General features: G+C 37.6%; 1 protein-coding gene across 2 annotated transcripts in view; it reads right to left on the reverse strand.

The window, feature by feature from the left end:
* Nucleotides 1-13,540: 13,540 nt before the first annotated feature.
* The window catches only part of LOC149414308 (venom protease-like), a 38,787-nt gene continuing 25,339 nt past the window's right edge, over nt 13,541-26,988 (reverse strand). For both annotated transcript variants that reach the window (XM_089644315.1, XM_089644314.1), the window contains exons 5-9: nt 26,109-26,209; nt 24,435-24,584; nt 18,961-19,090; nt 15,655-15,789; nt 13,541-13,722 (exon numbers count right to left, since the gene is read on the reverse strand). In XM_089644315.1, coding sequence (XP_089500441.1) covers nt 13,552-13,722; nt 15,655-15,789; nt 18,961-19,090; nt 24,435-24,584; nt 26,109-26,209 — 687 coding nt within the window. In that variant the 3' untranslated portion in view covers nt 13,541-13,551. The remainder of the gene's footprint in view (nt 13,723-15,654; nt 15,790-18,960; nt 19,091-24,434; nt 24,585-26,108; nt 26,210-26,988) is intronic.

Consider the following 26,988-nt stretch of genomic DNA (forward strand, 5'->3'; position numbering starts at 1 on the left):
TCCAGGTCTGTCGATTTGACCAATAGCAAAATGACAATGTGTAGGTACTTAAAGGTAACACATACCAATACCATAGATGCGATGTAATTAAAGTGATGCACACACCCCTTGTTACAAACCTTATATGTGACAATATCTATTTGAATTTTACCTTTGTTTACGTGAATTAATGAATGAGTTACGCAATAAATGTAGCTCCTACCCGATCGGCGTTTGTTAGCACGGTTCTCATCATTTCCTGAATAGGGTGGTTCAATCCTCAGTCAAATATTTATAAATATATTTTTTAATTTTAAAAGACATTTTAAATAATAATTATTATTATTTATTGTCTTCTTTTCTTAGTAACATATAGAGATAATGATATCCTCACTGGAATCTTCCGTGCTGAGGATTTCATTTACATATTGTAATTTAATCATAAGAAATTAATATTAAAACAAAGTAACATATAAATTTAATTACAAACATATATCATGTTGTATAATTTTTTATTTTTTTTTAAATAATTTTAAAATAAGTAAGATAGTGTTTTTTTGTATAGTTCAGTTTAGTAGATTCGGTTTTAGTCTGTGTTTGATATCAGTATATTTTCTATTTCAGATCTCCTTATATTAAGTATCCAGCTTTTTATTTGAGATTAAAATGTTATAATGTTGAGGTTTTTGAGTGAGAGTGGTATTTTACTGTAGAGTTTAATACTATGATATATGAAGCTTTTTTGCCCAAAAGTTGTATTAGTAGTTATTTGTTGGATAAGTTTTTGACCATGAGATTTAGTGTTTCTATTGTACGTGTTTGTTGTTATTTCTTGGGTTTTGTACTTATGAATGTAAATGAGTATAATTTTAGAATATAGTTGTTTAATTGACATGATGTTAAGATTGGTGGAGATTTCGTCAGTGCTAGTTCCTAGTTCTTATAGATCTACCAGATTTTCCCTTTGTTTTCGGTAGGGAATGAAAGATAATCATGGAAGCGAAAATTAACCCACTTCCCAAGATCTGTTCGAGCTGAAACTCTGTGACACTTGTTTCTACATTAAAATTAAAACTACACCCAGTCTTCATGTACACTAGAATTCGTAACTTCAAAACTTTACTACAAGCCACTCTGGTGATAATCTGGCGTGTACATAGCACAGACCATCAGGGAATATTATCCCTATGAAAAAATTGATTGATCAATGAATTCACTCTGCAGGAGAAGACAACTTATAAACCAGCCACCAAAATACATATAAACAGAAAGACTCACCAGAAAATAGCACTTGCAATTGAGTTCTTCTCCTTGGTCTTCAGATTCAGTGGCAGACGGCAGATCAGCACAAAATATTTATTTGAATTCGCACTATGAGATTATAAGATGTCAACAGCTCTCAAGACAGTAGAATTATTAATGATGAATCAGCACATTGTAATAATACGCACTGCCGTGATTTGTGACATTTATTGTGACAAAAAATATATATTTCAATCATTTATGTCTTAAATAGACCTCTTTTGACAAATGACACAATCCGGGATGAATACAACTGATCAATGCAAAGGTGACTGTAATTCGTTTATCACTCACCTGCAGAGCAAAATCTATTCAAACTGACCAGAGATGTCTCTTTCGTCCAAAATATATATTTAAAATTAATTAATTCATATATGTTTATATTTTTAAAAATAAATTCACATTAATTTTAAATCGACTGCTTCTCCACACTCAGACCCCAAGCAACGCCGAGGTCACATCAAATAGTGTTTAATCGTGTTTTAAAATCTTTAGCGTGTTGTGATTTTTTATTTTTTTTATTTTTTACAATTTATGTTTTCCAGTAATGTAGGCCTCACTGGGTGGCTTAGGCCGTAGCCCGTGCTGAGGCCTTCATTTTATAATATAAAAATATAATCTACATATTATTTAAAGAAAAAATAATACATTTAAAAATAAAATAATACATTTAAAAAGAAAATAATACATTTGAAATTAAAAATACGAAATACATAATAATACATTTAAAATTAAAAAATAATATAATGAAAATAATCTTGTGTGTTTGTGAGTGATGTGTGTTTATATTGGTTTTGTGTGTTGCGTGTAGGTTTTATTTTTATTTTATGCTATGAAATTTTGGTAACATTGTCTTTTTTGTTCTTTTATCCATTTTGTAATTTTGTGTGTGAATTTGTGCTTATTTACCTCAATTTTAATTTCAAGTTTTACACTGTTGAAAGCTTTTATAGCATGGTATTGGTAGTGTCTTTGTCCAAAGCTTGAATTTACTGTCGGAGTTTTTATGTTTTCTTTGTACGCTTGTCTAACTGGTCTGTTAGTGTTATTTTGTGTATGTTGAAATTTATTTTTTTTGTCAAAAATGTACTTTAGTAGTGTTTCAACGTATAATTGGCGTATATCTAGTACGTCACAGCTGTTGAATATTTGGTCTGTATCGGTCAGTCTATGTTTTTTTACTATTACCTTTAAAATCGTTTTCTGTGCGGTTTCTATGTAATTGATAGCCGAGTTTGTTGCTCCTCCCCAAGCAATAATTCCATATTCTATTATTGATTGGCAAAGTGCAAAATATATTGTTTTCAATTGTTTTATTTTATATATGTTTCTTATGTTTAGGAAAATGTGTATTGTTTTGAGAAGTTTATTTGTGATTTTTTTGATGTGAGGTTTTTTCTAGAGGAGGGCAATCGCAGATGTTGATGTTTAAACATTCGTGTATTTTTATGGTGTTTGTGTTGTTTTTTGGCTGTCCCGTGCTATTTATAATGTATGTTGTGAATTTTGTCTTTGATATGTTAAGTGTAAGTATGTTTGAGTCTAGCCATGTTTACACTTGCGAGATTCCCAAATTCGCTATGTTATATACATTATTCCAATCCTTAGATTTGAAAAGTAAAACTGTGTCATCAGCATAGCTAACTATTTCACCGTCTATTTTCATGCTGCAAAGTTCATTTATGTAAATAGTAAAAAGAACGGGCCCTAGTATGCTTCCTTGTGGAACTCCATATGTAATCGGCAGTGGTTTACTAGTATGGTTGTTAATTTTGACTTGTTGAGTTCTTTTACTCATATAACTTTTTAATAGTTGAAGTTTCTTGCCTTTGATACATATTAAAATTTTTGTTTCCTAAAATCAGTTATTTATTTATTTCACGCCCAACTGGGCTTTAACTTGTTTTTTTTTTACAAAGAATATCTAAATAAATACAACAAAATTAAAGCAAAAACAAAAAAGAAAATAGATGACAAAATAACACACAACCTTTAAAACAAAAACAATGTCAAAAACGAAATAAAGTGGAAACTAGACAATTGTTAAAAACACGCGTTGATACATATTACTTACATTTAAATCCAATATTGTCTTATCTGTGTTATGACCAAAACCGAAACCGTTGTTTTAACTTGTTGGAATTTGCTCTGAGTTTCAAACCAATTATAATTAATATAGAGTAACTGACTTAGAATATAGATGGCGCTAGTTTACACCTTGCTTAAAGTCAGCGAAACTAGGTTATTTAAGGTTAAACGCAACGCTCGTTGTATTCTACGTGTTCACAGATGGCGTTAATTAATTAATTTTGTTTAAATACGCTTTTGCAAGGTATTGCTTTACAGTATTAAGACAAATTATTTGTTTGCGCCCTCATATACGCAATATGAATATGAATAAATAGTTTTGTCCATATAAAAACTCAATTCTATTGAGAAAGGCATACAAATACAATATTGGATTGAATCATCGGTAAAATATTGTATTTGTGTGCCTTTCTCGAAAAAATTAAGTCTTTAAACGAACAAAACTATTGATTCATATTCATATTGCGTATATACGGGCGCAAACAAATGATTTGTCTTAATATTGTAAAGCAATACCTTGCAAAAGCGTATTTAAACAAAATTAATTAATTAACGCCATCTGTGAACACGTAGAATACAACGAGCGTTGCGTTTAAGTTCCAAATTTAATTAGGGAACTCACTTCTCTTCGATAGTTTCTAGCTAAAGGAACGCAAAGTGACAATTATATTTCGCTCTCCGTTGGTGGGGTAATGAGTGGAGTGAGAGTGTCGGTTGCAATATAAATTTTGGAAAAAACGTAGCAATAAATTGTGTAATTTCAACTTCTCCGAAGTGTTTTATTTTAAAAGAAGATTCTTTTGTTCACAAGTCCTAACTTTTCACAAACCAAGTAAAAAGTTTTTTTTCCTTTCTCCAAAGTCGATAAAAGTAACATTATTACATTTTTAAACATATGTACATTATATCGGTATCCTTCAACAGAAGCAATCTTTCCAACATGCCTTCCATTGAAAATTTGAATGATTTGTATAGCGCCGTTTTTGTGCAAAATCACCTCAAGGGCGCTGTACAAATATACAGGGTGCGGCAGAGAGGACGGACGTTTTTGAGATGGGTAGTACTCTCCCCCTCCGTCTACGAGAGAGGTGGGGGGGGGGCAAGGGCGGATCCAGCTTTGGCGCCAGGGGGGGGTCACGTAGTCGTGGTCAAGTTTTTTTTTTTTTTTTTAAAGAAAGACAAACATTCCCGGGTTACGAATAACCCAACAATAACTCCTACCACCACCACAGAAAGCCGAAAATGCTTGCTTGTGTTGTGATGGAGGACTTAGGTCCGGTCAGTTACAGTTACAAGAAGTTATAATTTAATTTTGATAATAATATATACAAGTAAAAAGTAGGTATTGTTGGATATGGTAACACTAGGTATATCATTAAGATTGTCTTTTGCTCCGCAAGCCCGGGCGGCGTAGGCTCGTGTAATGTCAATTGTCAACCAATACAGTACAGATTACAATTATTAATCGTGTTCTTATTTCACCACAATATAACATGGTGTCAGGTGTGTCTTCAACATAGTATTGTGTGTAGGAATCTTGCAACTTTTTGAATTTCCTTTTCCTCGTTGTAGTTATTCGCCATCATATATAAAAGAAATGATTGCTTAAAACGTTTCCACTCGCCAACCATATCCGTAGCATTCTGCATTTGCAGAATTTGAATCGACATTATTATTGTAACACTTTGCTTGTCACGACAAAATAGACAAATAATAACAGCTTGTTGACCGTTATTTCTTTGCTTCCTGGTAAAGAATTTGAATCGTTCCACTGTAATATTCACTGTAGGTATGAAGTGTCTATCCAGTCTATCGAAGAGTAGAATAATGCCTTCCAGCGTGCTCTTCTCAATAGTGAGGCCGAATGAATTAAAAATTTGAACTCCTTTAGGACCAATCGTGTGCAGCAAATGTTATTAATAAATGTAAGTACTGTACTTCCATATTTAAGAGGAATATAAACGCTGGAAATATTTTGATTCTTGTGCTTTATAAATTTTAAAACCGAGCGCCTTGCACCGTCATATTTTGGCCTGATTTGCACGAGGCAAGTAATTTGAAATAAATATTGTTGCCATGACGCGGTGCTTGCAATACGTAAGAAGCGCCCAGCGAGATCTCCGTTCGCCGATGCTTCCATACGCTTGTTAATACCTTGTTTTTTTTTATTTATTTTTATTTTTTTTTATTTTTTTTATTTTTTTTATTTTTTTATGTGACACCTCACAAGAGGGTCCCTGCCTGTGCAGTGCACAGACAGGGGGACTATGTCACCACCCGGTTGGGCGGCGTTGTGAGGCGGAGTAAGGTAGGGGCTGTAGGAAGGGATTTGTTAGTGCGGGCCTTGAAGAAGCTCGGATTATAGGAGGGAGGAAAAACAGATGCCGGTAGCTCGTTCCACATACGAGCCGACTTACACAAAAACGAGTCGTAAAAACGGCCCGTTCTCATGAAGCCAACGTCAACCGTGAACGGGTGTTTAGTTCGTGTCCGTCGAGTTTTGCGCACGTGCACCGGTGCATCAGGAATCAATGCTGCTAGCTCATTGAAGCAGGCTCCATTGAAATACCTGTAGAACAGACACAGCATGCCTACATTGCGTCTATGCATCAGAGAAGGCAATCGGTCTGTTAATAACGGATTGTCAATCAGACGGATCGCTCTCCTTTGCACAGATTCAAGCAGGTTTATCAAGTATTTTGGGGCACCAGCCCAAAGGTGGCTCCCAAATTCAATAGTTGGGCGGACTTGAGACTTGTACAGGGTCAGCAGCTGGTCACTGTTGGAGAATCTCCTAGCCCTGTACAAGACGCCCAACTTTTTGGAGGCCTGATTTACTCGGGCTTCTATGGATCCCCGATACTTGAGTTGGTCTGATATAGTAACTCCAAGCATTTCATAGGAGTCTTTATTGGGGAGAGTGCTCCCATCAAATTGCACCAGACAGTCATTGATCTCCCTCTTTGCCGAAATCAGACACGCTTGGGTTTTTGAGACGTTGAAACTGACCAAGTTGGCCTTACCCCAGGCACGAACCATCTCTAGGTGGTGGTCAATTTTTCGCTTCAAAACTTCCCGAGCTGTTCGGACATCATAGGTGGAAGGGGGCCTGTCAAAAAGATAACCCTCGTGAACGGTGCTGTCATCAGCGTAGCAGTGAATTGGTGCACATTCAACGAGATCGTTGATGTGCAATAAAAACAGCGTCGGAGACAGCACAGATCCTTGTGGCACCCCCGCATTGATTTGGTGCGGTGAGGAAGAAGAGCCGTCAACCACGGTTTGAATTGTTCTTCCCCTCAGAAAGTCCGCAATCCAACTATGCAGGGTTGGGTGGATCCCATACGATGGTAATTTCCCGATAAGCGCCCGGTGCCAGACTCTGTCAAAGGCTTTGGAGATATCCAACCTAACGGTTTGGGTTTCACCAAAACGTTCCATGTACCGCCCCCAAATATGCGTTACATATCCAAGTAGATTGCCACACGATCGGTTTCGACGAAAACCATATTGCCGATCGCTTAGGATATTGTTATTCTCGAGATATGTGAGCAATTTGTTGTTAACCACCCTTTCTAATACCTTCGAGAGTATGGAAGTGATGGCTATGGGGCGGTAGTTAGAAGGGTCGGAACGGTCCCCCTTTTTTGGGATTGGGTGGACGATTGCCTTTTTCCAAAGATCTGGCACCTTTCCACCTTTGAGAGAGAGCCTAAATAATTTCGCGAGCACTGGAGTCATTTCTGTAGAACACCTCTTGAGGACCAAGGCAGGTATTCCGTCCGGCCCACTGGCTTTGTCGACTTTCAGCTCGTTCAAGACTCGGAGAACCTCTCTGTTCCGGATCTTCGGTTCCTCCATTTGAAAACCGCAGTGCGGAATGGAAGGGGGAGTCTCTCCGTTATCTTGAAGAGTTGAGTTTTCCGCGAAAATTTTGCCTAATAATTCAGCTTTCTCGCGGGCCGATTTAGCCAGCCGACCATCAGGCTTGATCAGAGGTGGGAAAGTGGTTCTGCAGAAATTTCTTCCGATCGAGCTAGCGAGTGACCAGAAAGCACGGCTACCAGTGGGGCAGTCAGCCAGCTTTTTCGCAATTCTCTGGTCGTGATCGCTCTTAGCTCTATTTAGAACTCTCTTACAATCCCTTGCCCGTTTTCGGTATTCCGAAAGGTTATTCATGGAGCTAATCTTCCGGAGTGCATTAAAAGCCGTATTTTTGAGTCTGACAGCTTCAGCACAGCGATGGTCAAACCACGGTTTTGTGCCCGCTCCAGAGGATTTGACGGAGAAGGGAATGTAGCAATCCATTGCTGATGTGATTACTTCTTCTACCTCGCGTGCACAAATTGATGGGTCCTCGGAGCTAAAGCATACAGTACTCCAAGGAAAGGCGCCGAAGAAAGACCGCATGCCGTCCCATTTTGCTGCCCTGTAGTGCCATACCTTCCTCTTTACATGTTTGTCGGGTTGACGGTTCATGGAGGATGGGACAGAGGTGGTAATCAGGCAGTGGTCAGAGGATCCTTAGGGCGCTGTCACCTCCACTCTGTACCCGAGTGGCTCACTAGTGAGAAACAAATCGAGTAGGTTGGCTCGATGTGATGGGATGTCTGGTATTCTGGTCGGAAATTCTACGAGTTGGCTTAGTCCATGGATAAGGGCAAAGGATTCCGCTGATCTACCGGCAGAGTTTGTTGGGCCCGAGAACTTCAGCCATTGTTCATTATGAACATTGAAGTCCCCCAGGATTACAAACTCGGCCGATGGGTAACGGGGCAAGAGAATATCTACAGTGTCACTCAAGTATTTAAACAACTCAACAGTGTCTGATTCGGCAAGGTTTGGTGAGCGATATAGGCACGCATAAATTCTCATCATACCGGTGAGATCCACACGTACCCATAACACTTCGTGTTTTGCGCTCTCGATATTTGCGAGACGAGCGCAGCTGATGTCAGCACGGCTGTAAAGGCAGACACCTCCTTTGGGCCTGAAAAGGCTTTCCAGATGATATCCTGGGCAGTTCAGATAAGAGGTATCTGGGGTTCGGCAATCTGTGTTTCCGTAAGGAAGAGGGGATGGGGATTTTGGGAGAGAAGGTGGTGGTGGATGGGAGTTAGGTTGGTGTGCAGACCGCGAATGTAAGCGAAATTCACCTTCATCCTCGGTCCACACTGAGGACTCCTACTGTTCGCTGTCGCTGAGTTTATATTAATTTGTTGTGAGTTCATAGTTTTTAAGTTTGTTTTATTTGTTCGTGGGATTTAGGATGGGTTGGGAAGGATTAGGTTAAAAAGGTTGGGTGGGGAGTTGGAGAGTGGAGCAACTGGATACACCAAATGTAAGGTATGTTCTTCTGACTGCGGTTCTAGGCAATGGGCAGGAGAGTCCGGGTGTGGAGGTCGCCCAGTGCGCCCCAAACGCTAGATGCTGGGTCCTCACCGGTCACGAACCGGCACAACATCAGCGGCAGGGTTTTTTCGCTGACTGATGGGGCAGCCCACCCTTGGTCGTGAGCCCAAAGGTCGGGCCCCTGTACTATCCAGCGGCCCGGACAGCGATAACCGGTTTACTGGATCTCCCTCAACCGGCCTCTCCCAGCCCGGCCCGTCCCGCAGTGAGTAGGCCGACCCATTCATCAGTGTGATCCAGAACGCACAACCCTCCATGAGCCCGGGCACCCCTGCTAAGTCACCAAACGTAGCGAACCACTTCAGGTGACCTGTGGCAGAGGTGTTGGTAACCCAGAGTATGGTTCCCGGGGCGGCGGTACCCATTGACCACCTCCCAAATTAAAATTATTAAAATTAAATTATTGTTACCTGGTGGATGAATACCGTCCATTCTATTTTGCCAGCAGCGGCCGAGCCGGCAGCGTAGTCAATATTATCGACAATCCTCAAACTATGGGGAACGCTAATAAAAGTAAATATTTATAAAATTTGAATTGATTTTATTTATTTACAATCCAAACAAAAATATTCTGATATTCTCGCCGGATATCAAAGTGTTGCCGTATAAAAAAAATAATCAGTGTGGAATTTTACAAAATTAAGGGAACATAATCGGAGACGGAACATTTTCATGTAAATCATTCAAAATCCATCATTAAAAATAATACTATGCATTTCTAAAAAAAATTACTAACGTTTTCGTAATCTTAGTAAAAAAATCTATCCACACTTTTAGCCTTCATTTTAATTGATTCTGAAGAATTTGTTACAAATATTAAAAATGTGTCAACTTCCGAAGTTATTAATTCATCATCTAGAAAAATAAAATCTGGTACTTACCGCTAAGTCCGCTAACTTTATAGTTATACACGGGTTATAAAGTTTTAAAATCGTTGAACGTAAAATATATTAATTGTAAGGTATTGTTTTATTAATCTAAAATATAAATAACTTGCATCCCTCGTGCGGCATAATTTTATTTTTTTAAATTCAATTATAATTTCGCCGAAATAAATTAAAATGTTAGCCTTGGGCAAAACCTCGATGAACGAGGTTGTGTCTCGCCTTAAGAATTGCTTTAGGAAGCATAGGAAGGCTGGTAATTCCCGCGGGCGCGTTAGACCTGTCCAGACCTGTCAAAAAACTTCCGAAAGAATAAGTTCTGTAACTTACTAAAATTACGTTAAGTGACTTTTGATGTCGTTTACATTGGGAATTTGGCCAAACTCGCCTTCAAGAGCGATTTACAGGAAAAAAACTTACGAGTCTAACCCCAGCCTTAGAACATTAACAAATAACATTTGAGTTTAAACACACATACACTGGCATAATGAAGAAACTGATTAGATTACTTGCCATTTCTTGTAATGAATTGAATTTGCAGCAACAATTTTTAAGAACACTATTACTTATATTGGAACTTATTTTTTTAAACTTAGTAAACAAATAAAAGTAAACACTTTATTAATAAAGTTTAGTCGTTCCGATTGAGGTTAGGTTTTGCTAGACGCTAGACGTTAGTCGAAACAAAGCGCGCGCAAGCGTCACACGTGGTTACACGAAATGTGTCATAATAATATGAAAGGTGGCGGCCGAAGCGCGCGCCGGTGGCGGTGCGCGGTGACGCGGTAACATTCGAATTTTGGATGCGTTCGTTCCCGAATAATGCGTTTGCCGTCAAACAAAGTATTATATTAAATTAATTAAATATTGAAAGTACTTAAATAAAATTTATATTGTGACAAAAAATATATAAAAACATTATGTTTAACAATTTTAATTAGTGGTCCACCTAGGTCCTGGATGGGCCCAGGACCTAGGTAGTCATGACCCCCCCTGGGCTGGGGCCCAGGGGGGGGTCATGACCACCGTGACCCCCCCCCTGGATCCGCCACTGGGGGGGGGGGGTGCCGCTTGACTCGTTAGTTCCTAGCATTGTTTTACCAGTTGTCGTCATGGAGCCGTGGACGGTGGAGCACCGCGTTTTCGCCTATGATTGTTTCGTCCGAAATAATGAGTCAGTCACTGTCGCCACTTCAACATTCATCGGAATAGAGCTGTTCCCTCTCGAAACATCATCCTTCGTTGGGTTGAATCACTTGGCAGGCGTGGTGAACTGATCAACAGAAGACCAAGAGGAACTCCGCGAACAGTTCGAACTTCTGAAAATGGGGACATGGGGACACCTCAAGGCTAGGGTATACGAGAACAAGCCCCGAACTCTGGACGAATTGAAGGACGCAATTTGCGTGGAAGTCGCCCAAGTTGAGAGAGCGATGTTGGAGAGAGTCTACGCGAACTTCCAAGAACGCCTCCAGCACTGCATCAACGATTTCGGCCACCACATGCCTGATGTGATTTTCCACACTTGACTGTCTCAAATGCTATTTCCTCGCGAACCTGATTCCATCAATAAATTTGTTTTTGAGTAAAATTAACTATTTTATGATTTTTTTTAAAACCGTCCGTCCTCTTTGCCGCACCCTGTATAATACATTTCTATAATGATCTACGTTATTGCTAACTATATATGGAGAAAAATTACAGTACCATACTTACCTGGTAGGTCACTTGATATTAACAATGTTTATTGTTTGCTAGAAAAATTTAGATACGGTTCACAAGCACAGGACATTATGTATTGGACTTTCCTGTATTTATTTAAATAATATGTATTTGTGTTCTTTAAGGAGCGTGTTTAGGAAAGGAAAAGCAAACTTCGTGCTGGGGTACTACAGTACAAGGTTTTGATCAGAATTAATCTTCATAAGCGTGATTCATCCCTCGGTATGACAGATTTCGAATAATGTAAATTCTGCCTGATATGCCTTATGACTCTATCAAAGTCAGAATCAAGTTAGCCTCTCAGAAGCTGTGTGTACCATACGGGGCCCTCAGATACTGCAGATAGTACAAAACTTCTGACCCTTTACAACTCCTTTAAAACACCCTTGACTTGAAACGGACGAGTCCTATCTTGACAAACGGATTGCAATCTGTATTTTTTGGTCTACTTGTATTGCTATGGAAAATACTACGAGGGGTTGGCGTCATTGATCCTTTCGATCGCCCCTTGAGAATGGGTGATTTGTCGGCCTCTGTGTTTCCTTCCTCCTACAACATCTTTTATTTTATTTTTGATGTGAAGAGTCCCAACTGTTCTAAACCGTCAGGAGCCAGTAAGAATATGACATCCCCAATTGGGGTATGTTGTGAGGCTGACGGTAGTACGGAGGGGAATAAATGGGGAAGAGGAATGTGGGTCACCTAATACAGCTAAAGACATTTCGAGCAACGTTTTAATTCTGAATGGTGGTCTTATTCCAAGACGATACTGAGAGTATCATCCACTCCAGAACGTGCCACAAGTATACTATACAGGGTGTATCGGCACCTACCCGACAAACTTTAACCAGCTATTCCTTAACACATTTGGAGTAAAAAATGTTATGGGCACTTTGCTGTCCGGTAAAATTTTTTTTTAATAAAAAATTTTCTATTCATATTTTCACCACATGTCACCAATGTTTTATCCTTTGTCAAAGTTTGAAAACCCGTCTGGCAATATTTTGTTCGAGTTTCGTTGAATAATGTACGTACGTACCTACGTTGGCGCGCTTTTACAATCACAACGAAATGGCATGGCACCATTCGTCTCATTTTTAACTATTATTATTTAGTGTGTACGAAAGAGCGAGGACACTTTTTGACTCACTTGCTAATAACAGCTGTTGAACACGAGAAACAATGCAAATGACAATGACGGAGTGTGGATTTTTTATTTATTTTTTGTTTTTAATGGAAAAAAAATGTTACCGGACAGCAAAGTGCCAATAACATTTTTTACTCCAAATGTGCTAAGGAATAGCTGGTTAAAGTTTGTCGGGTACGTGCCGATACACCCTGCATATTATTTTCAATTAATAAATTGTGAAATAACAAAAATTAATCAAATCAAATTTACTTGCACACGCTGGGATATGAAACCGCGAACTTTAGCTTGCTATTGAGAGTCTTACCCATCGACCACGGCGGCCGTCTCTTCAAGACCCATGTTGACTCCTTCCTCTCCTCAAAAATATCCTTCGCACAGCATCTCCAAAGATGACAGGGTCCTGAGGGAAATTATTTTCCTCAGAGACTCCTGTGTGGAGAATGAAAAAAAAAAAGTAAAATTTTTATTTTTTTTTTATTTAAAATAATTGATACAGGGTAATAATAAAATCATGAGTAAGGGGCCGTTCAAGTATTACGTAAGCAGATTTATTACAATTATTTACCCCCTCTTCCCCCTTGTCACCAAAAGTAAGCAAAGCTCTTACCCCCCCCCCCCCCTCCCATGCTTACGTAAAAATTGGTACCTATATGCATTTTTCTGTTAATGTTTTCTGTTTTTTTATTGATTCATAAGCAGCACTTATAAAATAGACTTAGGATAGAGGACTTTAATGCACATAATATTCATTTAAATCCCCGAATATGTATTCAGTTTTCAAACATAGACAATGTGTGGGTTGCCAATGTGTAAAAAAAAATAACTACTGCTGAGCAGTGCTGACGTAATCACTATCTCGACCCCCCCACCCCCCCATGTCATCAAAAATAAGCAAAGCAAAGACCCCCCTGCCCCCATATAGTGCTTACATAATACTTGAACGGCCCCTAAAATGTTTATATGCATAAACTAAAACATATCATTGGAAAAATGGTTTGTTTAAGTTAAAAATCTTCAGGGCCAGACGATGCTCTCAATCCATGGTAAGAAGGCGGAGACTCGAGTATAGATGGCAGGAAAGCCTGGTTCTGCGCAGATAACTCCAGTGGATGTAATTCCTATGACCAGATAGGTGCATTCAACTCTATCTCTGTTGCTTATCATGAGAGGACCCCCCGAATCTCCCTAAAAAGAAAAAAAAACAATTAATTTATAAACAGGGCATTAAGTAACGATTTGGCGAAAATAAGGACTTTGTCAAGAAGACACTAAACAACAGAAAAAATCATCTCAGTTGCACCAAGGTTCCAACAAGGCTTTTTTCAAAAAAAGGCCTTTGAATGCAAAACAATTTATTTGGCTCATTTCTACAACCAAACTCCTTTTCAGTATTGTACTTGCATGATGAAGTTTTAACATTTATTTTACAAGATTCTAACATCACTATGAACCTTTTGCAATTGTCATTTTGCTTGAATCTGACAGTTGATTGTTTTTACGAGGCGCAGAGCAGTTCGTCACTTTAATTGAATAGGGGCGAAGCTAAATGACCATTTTGATTAATCTTTATCATAAATTGGTGTACATTATGAATACCAAAAAAATGCTTTAGATAAATTGAAGGTTTTCCTATCGTTTCGCTTGAGTAGAATACAAATAAAAAAATAAATTACTAAACAAAATATATAAATGTAAACAACTTAAAAACGCAAAAAGGAAACGACTTTGAAAAAATACAGCATTATAGCAAAGATTATCTCTGACAGTTTTACGTGATTAACTTTTTCGCTTTCTTATAAAATAAATAAAAACACTTTTGTGCTAGTAATCAAACGTTTCTAGACTCTGTTTGTCAAGTGATTTTAATGCCTATTTTACCTTCATTCCTGACAATATAAGGTATACTAAGAATATACACATTTTTGGCTTGTAGCTTCCTCTTAACGTGGCCTTCTATTGTAATGGCATTAGGGGAATGTAGTTAAAACCTTATGCAATTATTATGTCCAACTTGTTGCATATGGTTATATCTGCATGTTACATGTTCTAAAATCTAAATATTTCCTTAATATGTAAACTAAAATACTTAACACAAGACTCAACCTAAAGATCAGAAATCGGTAAATAGATAATGAGAAATCGTCTTTGCAAACTTTGACACCTTATATCTTAGAACAAGTTATAGTGAAGTCGAACCCTGTCCAAGCAACGCGACGAAATAATGGACTTTGTAAACACAAATAAAAATGATGTCAAAAAGGGGGCTACGTTCAAAAGATACTGAATAACGTCTATTCATACATAGCTTTAGCTAAATGACGTAAAATTCGCAAAAAACAGGTATTATGGTAACGGACAAAAAATGATAGACTTTGTAAACATAAAGAATAAGTTATCGAAAACATCCGCTACGTTCAAAAGATATTTAACTATCCCGCAGCCAAGTGAGGGATAGAAATTACTATGCTCCTTATATTAGCTTAAATACTTGACATATCATTTTAGTATTTTACGTATTCTTGCGCAAATACATAAGTTACCATTAATAATTGGGATTTCTATAGTTTAAAAGCCCATAAGAGAGAAAAATCATGGGGTCATCAGATGACCCACTTGGTTACAGACGTTTTGTTTGGCATCTTGGCCTATCAAGAGCTAAAGACGCATACTCAAGATTAACCACGCCGATGTATAGACTTACGATCATTGGAAAAGTGTTTGGCATGGGAATGTTACCAATGCGCTTGAATGACCAAGTATACTTGCGTCTGGTACGTCAGTATCCTTGGCTCTCCACTCAGTGCAGAACCGTGAAGAGTGTAGGAGACATGTCCACCGTAGAAATCGCAGTGCAATACTGTTAATTTATTTACAATCTGGTCAAATTATTCGTTTTCCTGATAACGAATGAATTGACAGAGATACTAACAAAGTATCAATCAAAGGCGAGGACAGCGGAGCACGTGTTCATAAACATATTGATATTGACGAACCTACTGATATTGTCGCATTCTGTCATGATACTTATTAGGAAACGAACGATCATCAGCAAAGAGGGAATGCCTGAGAGGAAGAAAAGTCTTTGCAGACAGGGAATTAATGAAGAAGTTGGCGTACCGTGCAGGTGTCTTGCTTCTTTTCGTTGTGACCGAAGCAGATCTGAGTGGAATCATTCACTCCCCTCCTCAACTTAAGTTTGATGGGCGGATTTGTTTCTCGGCAGTCCTGAAACGAGAACTTCTCCACGGTTGTCTGAAAACCAAAAAAAAAATCCTTTTATGCATGTTCGTTTTTTTAACAAAAAAAATAATAAACAAAACAATTTTGATAACGTTTTCATGTGCAGCACAGATATAAGATATAAAAATGTAATAACATCTGTTCAAAATTGAATAATGCAGTTTTTATCTAGGACTCACACCTCTCCAAGTAGATAAAATTGAATTGTATGTAACCAAGATAATTAGTTGTAGAAATTATGCATAGATGTCGGTAGGTGCAAACTCCCAAGCAGATTATAAAAAGATTTGATTTTCATTGTACCTTCTCCTTTTTCGCTAACGCTTTTAATAGTAAAGACAAACTCCTTGGTCTGTCTTGGATAGTTTTGGATCTTCTGATATTCACAATGTAATTGGGAAAAGAGCAAATAAAAGTCAAGAGTCCTTTTAAAGTTTCTGATGTGTTATCATTTACAAGTTCCTTCCAATCAAAACTTAACACATCCTTTTAAATAAAACTAGTGGAACCCGGCAATGCTTTTGTTATATTGTATTTTTCGGACGTCTCCGATTTTTTCCATCATTCACGACTGTAAACTACAATGTTACTGTTAAAAAACTTCATCACATCGACTTTATGACATGACAATACTTTAAAATAAAGCCAGAATCTTAACGACGTAAGTGATGCTGCCGTGTACAAAAATATGTGACGCACGACTCTGGTGTATTGTATTGACCTGCGGTTGAATTGGCCCAATCAAATCTCTGTAATAAAATGTGAATATTAACGACGTAAGTGATGAAGTCATGTAAAAACAATATTAATAATAGTAATGGATGAACACATGGTCGACGTTACCAAAATCAATCTTTTCTTGTGGTTTATTTTAATTATTTCTGATGAACGTATTACTAAAATCAAAAATATTTCTAGAGGGATCCCTCGGAAAGTTACTAATTCATCGCCTATAATGGGTTTTTTAATAACAGTTAAACAAAATGTAATGAATTGAACAAAACAGAACGAGACTGAAATGTTTTAAGATCATTTTTGAAGTAACTTAATTATCCACATTATACAATAAAACCATAACCAAAAATGGGTTCGTAAGTAAAAGATTTTTAAATTTTTATTTTTTTAATTTTATCCTTTTTTTTAAAAGAAATACAAACATTCCCGGGTTACAAATAACCTGACAATATTTGGAAATCTTCTTCTCCTACCACAGTAAGAGGAAAATTTTACTTGTGTTGTGATGGAGGACTTAGCTAGCCGCAGAATTGAACACACCACGCCTGGTTGAGACCCAAACGCGATGAAAACTCAGCCAATGACCGGTCTTGGCCTCATACTTGATATTTTTCTGGGTTTATTGAAAAAACTTTTCAATTATTACAATAATTTCCATTATTTTCCCTAGTGTAAGAACACCATTCAGAATTGAAGATTGCGTGAAATGGTTGCGGCCGTGTTTGGTGACCAGGTCTGAATAGCCTGGTACTTTCCCCACCATCTTCTTTTCCATCTCATTCTCCTCCCCACTACCTTCAGCCTCCCAATACATTCTAATTGGGGATTGGTCTCGCTGGCTCCATACGGTTGGGAGTAGTTGGAACTCTTGCCCTAAAATATTTGTAATCGATCAAATTTCTAAACCAAAACACATGATTTTGCATGACTACGTAGTGCTTCGCCTTAACCTTTCCCTTACTGTGCTAAAAAATCCACGCGTTCCGGTGCTGTGTAGTCAATACACATCTTAAAATAAGCGATTTAATATCGGAAAAATATGAATATTCATAGTTAATATTAGTCAGTGAATATTAGTCATCGCTTATGTTCAATTATTATCAAAAGTGATAATAATTGTAATTTAATTGCTGAAAACATGAAAAAGCCATCGGCAGATGCTAAAAAAAGTGCGAGGGGTCCACATCTAACGACGGTCCGCGACCGACTGGCTGGCGGCTAGCACACACACAGCTATGCGGTCGTAGGTACCATCGGTCTTTTTTTTTTTTTTTTTTTTTTTTTTTTTTTTTTCAAAAAGTCCCAATAAACTACTTTAAAGTAGTTTGTCATTGGGTGCTTTTAACTTAAACAGATTATATCAAATGTATACATTCATATCATGAGAGGTGTAATACAATAAAAATAAAAACAAAAAACAATTAAAGCGTATGCAGTTAGAAATAGTTTGTATTAGAGTCTAGTACAAACTATTTCTTTCAGCTAGCCAATTTTTCAACAAAAAATTTATTTTTATATTTGTACATTTTTTTATTTCTGCAGGTAACATATTACAATTTGGTATCATGTAGTCTAGCGTTCTTTGTCCATATTTGTTTACATGCTTTGGTACGATTAGTCCTTCATTTAATGTAAAACGAGTATTGTAAGTGTGTTCCAGTCTATTTATGTACATAGGGCTATTTATGTGTTGAAAAATTATTTTATACCACATAATTGCTCTTACCGAGAGGATTTTCAGATTTTGATAAAGGTATGGAACATTATGCCTTTGTTCATATAAACTTTTATGAGCTAATAATTTAACAAGAGAATTTTGAACTGATTGAACATGATTCATATTTGTTTTAGAGGAAAATCCCCAAGCTGTAATTCCATACCTCATGATAGATTCAGCCAGTGATAAATAGATTATTCGAAGTGTGCATATTGGAACATAAAATTTTAATTTATATAATCTACTAATAATAGATCTCAGTCGTTCACAGACTTTATTTATCTGTAAATCCCATTTGAAAAAACAATCAATAATAACACCCAAATAAAAATACAACTGTGGACGTGTGGATTTATCATGTTCAAGCATTGCGAACTAAAGCGGGACATCAATAGCGTGTCATTTCCTCGCACACTCTTTGCGTAGCATTGTCACACGGTTGTATTGGTGTATTTGTTTCTGATTTTTAACAAAAATCTCTGATTTTTAATTGAATTTGAAAACTATGTAAAATATTATTTTTTAATTCAGTGCATAAATGTTTAACGGAGGAATACCTAAAATCTGAATGCACAATTTATTATATTTATAGAGTTAGTAAAGTTATTAGAAGCAATGTGTAGTAAATACACACCACAGATAAGGAAAGGTTAAGTGCAGGTCTATTAATTCCGATGTTAGTGCTTTGAAAACAAATAAGGCGAATGAACCCAGAAATAAAATATGTATACCTTTAACAGAGAGTTGCTTTGTCGTCCATTTCGTTCGACAGCTCCCCATCCTGACACAACAGCTTTATTATCTTTGACAATATCTCCGGTATGGAGACAAGCTGGTCGTATTATCCCAGAAAACTGCACGCTGGTGGAAACAATAGAGAATCAAATGAATAAGAGAAATAAACTTACACATTCTAGATACTGACAAACATCTGAACTGTAAACAGCCAAATTGCATATTGGTAGAATCACCAATCTTCTTTAAACAGAAGTAAAGTCAACCTAATCCAGTCCCACTTAAATTATTTGATACAAATTATGGGGAAACAAACACTTTTTGGAGGTGTGTGAATAATAATAATAATAATAATTATAATGTTTATTTCAGCTGGACAGAGCGGTGTGTGCAATGCTCTGCCTGCCATAAAAGTTTACATTTAAGTTAATACATACATAAAAAGAAAATCAATAAAGAAATAAATAAAAATAATAAAAAATGAATACATTGATGAGCACATTAGGACTTTATGGTGGCTTGAGTGAAATTCTCCATCTCTGGTGTAGAGGCGCTCCCTGCCACTGAGCAACGGCCTGGACAAGAGTGTTGTCCGATCTCTGGTAGCGCTGACTCGTCCCGGCTATTCTGTGGCGCATCAAAGCAGCGAACCCATGCACCCTTCCTTCGGTGAACATCTGTGAGGCGCTGCATCGCCAGGGGAGGCCAAATAGGGCTCTGTATGCGTGGTTGTACTGTACTCGGAGTGTGTTCATGACGCCTTGTGTGTATGTTGTCCATAGCTCGCTAGTGTAGAAGCTCGTACAATATGTTTGGAAAAGTTGCTTCTTCACCGGAGGACTGCATTTGTTGAATCTTCTGGCAAGCATGTTAGCTCGCACACTCAGTACTCTTCTTTGACGTTCTATGTCTTTTTTATCATTTAGGTCATCTGTGATGACATGCCCCAAATATTGGATTTCGCTGCATACTTTCAGGTTGGCCCCTCGAGACGTATGGGTGGAATGACAGTGGGACCAGTATTTGCTTTAAATATCAGCAGGGATGACTTTTTAGCATTGTACATCAGCCCGTGACCATCAACGTAAGCTTTCTCATATTGCCAGAAGTTTTCTCATCGCTCGTCTGCGTGTTATCGCCAATTTAAGTGTATTGTAGACTAGATGATTCTGCGGTTCTCCAATCCGCAGAATCCAAGGTTGCGTGGTTACTCTCGGTGTGTAAAATCAGAGTTCGATTATTTTAAATTTAGTTTTATTTTTACTAAATCACGATAATTAGTATAATGATACTAGTCGCACGTTAATGTAGGGAAAGGTAAATATTGCTTGTCGTTTTCGGGAGATGTGAACGCCCTATAAGTTACCCTACTACATTATTTACTTATACGAAATTTTTGCAAACCCAGTTTGCCACCTCTTACCAGACCTGACGGCTCACTAGCAAACACCGCCACCGAAAAGGCAAACCTTTTAGGGAAAATGTTTGCGGAAAACTCGACCCTCGACGACGGGGGTGCTGTTCCGCCGTCGGTTCCTCACTGCGGCTTCTATATGAAAAAGCTGAGGATCCGGCATCGGGATGTACTCCACGTCATACGGGGGCTCGATGTTAACAAAGCTAGTGGACCTGATGGAATACCTGCCCTGGTATTGCAGAGGTGTGCTGCGGAAATAGTTCCAGTTTTGACAAAGCTCTTCAAAATGTCCCTGAAGTGTGGCACTGTGCCCTCTGGTTGGAAAAAAGCGGTAATTCACCCTATTCCCAAGAAAGGTGACCGCTCCAACCCGGCCAACTACCGCCCCATAGCGATCACATCAGTTCTGTCCAAAGTGATGGAACGTGTGATCAACGACAAACTGCTCACATACCTCGAGAAGAACAAAATTATCAACGACCGTCAATACGGATTCCGGCGGAACCGCTCGTGCGGTGATCTTCTCGCGTATGTGACGCATGTTTGGGGGCGGTGCCTGGAACGTCACGGTGAGACCCAAACGGTCGCACTAGACATATCCAAGGCCTTTGACCGGGTCTGGCACCGAGGACTTGTCAACAAATTGCATTCTTACGGACTTCCCGCATCCCTGTGTACGTGGATTGCTGACTTTTTAAGGGATAGGTCGATTCAGGCGGTTGCTGACGGTTTCACCTCTTCCTCGCACTCCATAAATGCTGGCGTCCCACAGGGATCGGTTCTGTCTCCAACTTTGTTTTTGTTGCACATCAATGACCTTTTGACATGTGCACCGATTCATTGTTACGCGGATGACAGTACAGTTCATGATAGCTTTTTGTTTGACAAGCCCCCAAAGGGCACACAAACTCCAACGGCTCGGAGGGCTTTGAAGCAGAGAATGGACGGTTATCTCGAGAGTATTTCCTCCTGGGGTAAAAATAATCTCGTCGAATTTAATGTTTCAAAGACCCAATCCTGTCTGATTATGTCTAAAAGGGATCCAAATGATAATCTAGTCTCCTTCAACGGAAGCAATCTTCCGAACAGGCCTTCCATTGATATGCTTGGTGTAACTATAAGTGACCAGCTCAGGTACGGGGGCTCCATCGAAGCTAGAGTAAAGTTGGCCTCTCAGAAGCTGGGCGTACTGTACAGGGCCCGCAGATACTTTAATAGTACACAACTGCTCACCCTGTACAAATCGCAAGTGCGCCCTACTGTCGAATTTGGCAGCCATCTCTGGTCTGGAGCCCCAAAATACCTGAAAAAAACCCTTGACTCTGTGCAGAAACGGGCGGTCCGTTTGATAGATTCCCCAATCTTAACAAACGGACTGCAATCTTTAGAGCACAGGCGTCAGGTAGGTATGCTGTCCTTATTCTATCGGTATTACAATGGAAGATGCTCTGAAGAACTAGCGTCATTGATCCCTTCGGCACCGGTGCGTAGTCGGGATACACGCCAAACGCGCGCCCAACATTTGTACACAGTTGACACTTGTCACATGAGAACGGGTCGCTTCTACGATTCGTTCTTAAGTTCAACAGCTCGGCTGTGGAACGAACTGCCGGCCTCTGTGTTTCCTCCCTCCTACAACATGGGACTCTTCAAGACCCATGTTCACTTCTTCCTCTCCACAAAAAGACCCTCCACACAGCATCCCCAAAGATGACATAGGCCCTGAGGGAAATTATTTTCTTCAGGGCCTCCTGTGTGGAGTAAATATAAAAATAAAAAAAAAATTTACTTAAGGCGATGCACTACGTCGTGTAATATTTTAAATCGAACCGCTATCAATAACAACCCTTATGTAGATGGCGATAAGGTTTAAATTCCCGCTTAACACCATCCGCCTATTTTGATTTATGCAAGAAAAAAACATGGCCAAAAAGTGCATTTTATTTTATTTTGTGGATGTTCAGGCATAAATATTTAATATTTTCGATCATTTTATAAATAACTTAATTTGCCACAGTATACAATAAAATCATAACCGAAAATAGGTTCGTAAGTAGGAGATTTTGAACTTCAAAGCAGTTTTCATAGGCCTTTACATTATTTTTTTCTGGGCTTATTAAAAGACATATCTAAAAAATACTCGATTATTTCAAAGGCCAAGATGTATTCTACTCGCAGTATTTAATTAAAGCATCTGAAACATTTCTAGGCGACCAAATTTTCAAACCAAAAACACATGATTTTGCATTACTACGTATGGCATCGCCTTAAACAGATTTATTTACTTATTCATCACGTCATGGAGGCTTTTAAATATTTACAATGTTCAAGGTAATCGGATCAGAATCTTACATAGAATAATATTCCGAGTGCCGACAATATAAGCAGGTACAATACTAGTTATCGTTGAGAGTTGTAGTACATTCAAGTAATAATTGTTCAATAAATAACATTAAGAGTACAAGAGAGGTACTTAAGGTACTATTACTAATAATAATAATATTTGGATGATTTGTATAGCGCCGTTTCTGTGCAAAATCACCTCAAGGGCGCTGTACAAATATATAGTACATTTCTACAATGATCTATGTTATTAATAACTACATATATGTGGAGATAATATACAGTACTATACTTACCTAGTAGGTCACTTAAGATAAACATTAATTAATTGTTCATTAGCGAAATTTAGATAAAGGATTTAGGACATAATTGGAAAATTGGATATAATTGAACTTTTTCTCAGGAATGGTATATTTAATTTAAGGGTATGACAGATTAAAAAAATAAGTTTTTAGTTTAGAACTGAATTCCGTTGGACTTTTTATGGATCTTAGTTCCGGATGAAGTTTATTAACATAACATTGTTGATGTTAGTCAAATAATTATGAAATGTTTATTGTTGAGTATATTAGTATTTAGAAAACCTTGATAATGCCAGATTGGGTATTATACAGAGCATAGATTAAATTAGTATGGGAATGAAAATGAATGGTTTGTTGTAAAGCAAATTTGTAATCAACAAACATTTATTACGCTCGATTGAATGTTTTATGGAACATAACAAAAAAAATAAAGCGTGCTTGTAAGAAAAAAGACATTTTGTGGATCAGTTACAAATATTCTAAATTATTGTTTTTTAAGTTTGGTCACTGAGTCGGGGCGGTAAACATCAATTGAACTGTAATTATTATCTAGTTTGTTTAGCCTCTGAATTGGAAACTTTTCTAAATAATTATTAGCAGACTTTGAAACACTATAACAATTGTGTTTTGAGTTAAGCTTGGTTTCGGAAATGCCATAATCGTATTTATTAGTGACACGAGGCTCTATCTCAGGCATACAGCCGTTTAAGAAATACAGTTGGGCATATTATAGATACTTTAAAATTGATTAACTGAGTGTACGGAGGCATCATAAGGATGCACTATTCGTGTATAAAGTAGTTAACAATAATATTCAATGCCCAGAGTTACTAAATAAGAGCGTTCAACACGCTCATCTGTCCTGTTCAGTGTGGATCAATGCAAAACGAACTCTAAGCAGAATTCTTGCCTGAACAGCAATAATTACAATAGCGTATTATCCAAGGTGGATATTTTCAGTTGCGAACTTACCAAAATACAAGAGGTCCATTAAAGAATATTTCTCTGATAGTTTGTGAATAATGTTATGTCTCTATTGTTTATATTTCTATTATGATTTGATTTATATCTACAACATGGATATAAATGTTTACTTTGCAATTTTTTGTTTTATATAATATTTTATTTTGTATAAATTTTTGATTACATATTCCTTTCTAACAAATTTAATTTACTTATTCCAGTAGAGGTAAAGTCACAAGGAAGAAATCCATAATTGGTTTTATTTTGGCTATATAATACTTATGTACAAACTGAAATAAATGTAAACTGTCGATTTCCTGAAAATTTATAAATAAATATTTCTCAAAACTATGTTTTTGTAAATAGCCCCCTGTGATCCTAAAACCCGTGGTGATACTGGAGGAGACTATTATTACAGGAAATTTAATTACAACAAAGTACTTACTCCCTGTCTAACTTCAGCAGTGCAATATCATTGTAGGTCTGAGGCGGGAGGTATTCCCGATGTTGGATGGACTCAATGACATTGAAGTGAGTTTCTGGGCTTATTGGGGAGTCAGTATCCCCCCCGCCTAGTCTTACGTGACTTATTGTCCTGGAAATAAATCATTAGGAGTTATTACAAAAATATTATCCACAAGAAAAAGAACAAATAAAACAATTTTAATTAAAAATACTAATATAGGATGTAACTGTGACTTTTTGAACATTAAAAAGTACAGACAAAGGAGGCCCTGAGTAAAATACTTTTCCTCAGAATCTATGTCATCTTTGGGAATGGTGAATGCACTGGACACCTACGCCAGTGACATCGACTGTAAAATGCCGGTTTCCTCTCGGGGGTACCTTGGGGAAGGATTTGAAATTGAAACACAACTTCACGAAAGTCGTCGGTCAACTGACTGATTGGTCGTATTTATTGTTTTAAAATTCAACAGTTTCTACACTTGTTAATGTGGAGCAATCATTCTTATATCTAAACAAAAATATTATAATGCGTCATAGCTCCGAGAATTAATTACTAAGGTCCCACAGTTTTGTCGTGCGAGTAATTCATCCTTGAAATGGAGATATGACACGTGTACGGTGATTTAAAATCTTATAGATATGACTCATCGTGCGGATAATCCTCAAATATTCATTTCCTTAATTATTTAGGTACATCCATCAGCTGACTGGTACAGTGTGAAAAGAGTAGTTTTAGGAGAGAGAGGAGTGAACATCGAAAGCTGAAACGCAACTAGAATCAGCGTTTAACGGGGATCTTGTACATGTCTAAAAACAAAATAGCGATGAAGGGCTATTTGATGATAATGTTACATTTTATTTTTTGCGAAACTATTCAACCCTTGTGAGTAGTAATTGGAAAGTCGCGGGTTAAAATTCAGGCAAACTTAATTTGATGAATTTCTGTTATTTTACAATTTTTTAAAATAATATCCAGAGTGGACGATACTCTCAGTATCGCCCTGGTGTTAGACCACAATTTAGAATTGAAACGTTGCTTGAAATGTGTTGTGTTCCCAAAAACAGTTCTCCAACTCGTCGCGGAAGAATATTTTAGAGAATATGTTCTTTATATTAAATCAGGGATTTATTCAATACTTCGCGTATTACAAGAGTGATTTCGATCGTCGATCTAACTAGGAGCTGGCTAAATGAGATCTGCAAACACCATGTTTGTCTGGAAGCAGCCTAACTGGCTGCCTACTGACTACTAGCTGCCATCTTGCGGACTTCCAAACAAGCTCTTTGCAGCAAGCAAGCATCTCTTAGCTAACTCACTTCCCAGTAATTGGCTGTGTCTGGTGACCAGGTTTGTATAAGCAGATACTCCTCCATCTTCCTCTCCGCCATCTCATTCCCTTTCATACTATCTTCAGCCTCACAACATATCCCAATTGGAGATTCCATATTCTTACTGGCTATAAACGGTTGGGAAAAGTTGAGACTATTGCGCCTTACTCCTTAGAGTTACAATGAAGATCCTGATCCTGATCCTGATTCGTATGTCCTGAAGTAGCCCAGGACACACGAATTGTCAAAGCGATGGGTTTCTGACACGGAGTCGAACAAGGCAAGGGGATGACTGATTTAGAATATTACATATAGGACTTACGTTTTTAGACAATGCGCAGCCGTCAAGACCCACCGATTGCTGATGAGGCTTCCACCACAGATCCAGTTGATTCCTCCATCACTTGTCTCTCCCAAAGCAGCCTGAAAACATAACATTATTTTAATTGTTCACTCGAGCGATTTTTGGTATACTATGCCGAGTTTGCACAAGCGTTGAGCATCCCCTTGCTTGAACCCAAAAATGTGGGATAAACGAAGAAATCAGCAGTAATAGCATATATTTCCAAATTAATATTTTGAGGAATGGTACGAAAACATTATAGTTGTTATGAATATTTGGAGCAGGTGGATTAGTTTGTGTGTTTGGGATGATTACGAGAGATGGCAAGGCTTGTAGAGATATTAAAAGAAGGGTAAATGCAGATATTTTCATTATTGGAAGATTGAACGCTGTTGGCGCAAACAAAAAAAAGATGTCAAAAGAAGTGAAGTTAGCAGTCTACGATGGAGTGCTGGTACACACACTGATGTATTTTTGTGATGCATATTCACCAGAATACAAACAAGTTTAACCAACAAAGTATTTTTTGGTTAAATTTAATTTAATAATAAATACGGACAGAGAACGTTTGAATACAACATACCGAAGATATTTAATTTATTACCTGACACTATAAAGCAATGTAAATCTATGAATAAGGTTAAATATATGGTGAAAAATTGGCTATCGGAAAAAAAATATTTATTTTAATATGTATGAAATATTGTATGAAAAAATTGTTAATTCTGTAGATATAAGATGTAAATTATAACTTTAAAAAATGTATTTGAAACTAACTTTAAGCACCTGTTGACAAGCCAATTCAATCGGCTTAGCAGGACTTGTTTTTTGATATTATGTATTAACTATTTATTCAATA

Source organism: Hesperophylax consimilis, chromosome 20 (genome assembly GCF_061612785.1).
Source record: "Hesperophylax consimilis isolate HC1 chromosome 20, BYU_Hcon_1.0, whole genome shotgun sequence".
Taxonomy (NCBI): Eukaryota; Metazoa; Arthropoda; class Insecta; order Trichoptera; family Limnephilidae; genus Hesperophylax; species Hesperophylax consimilis.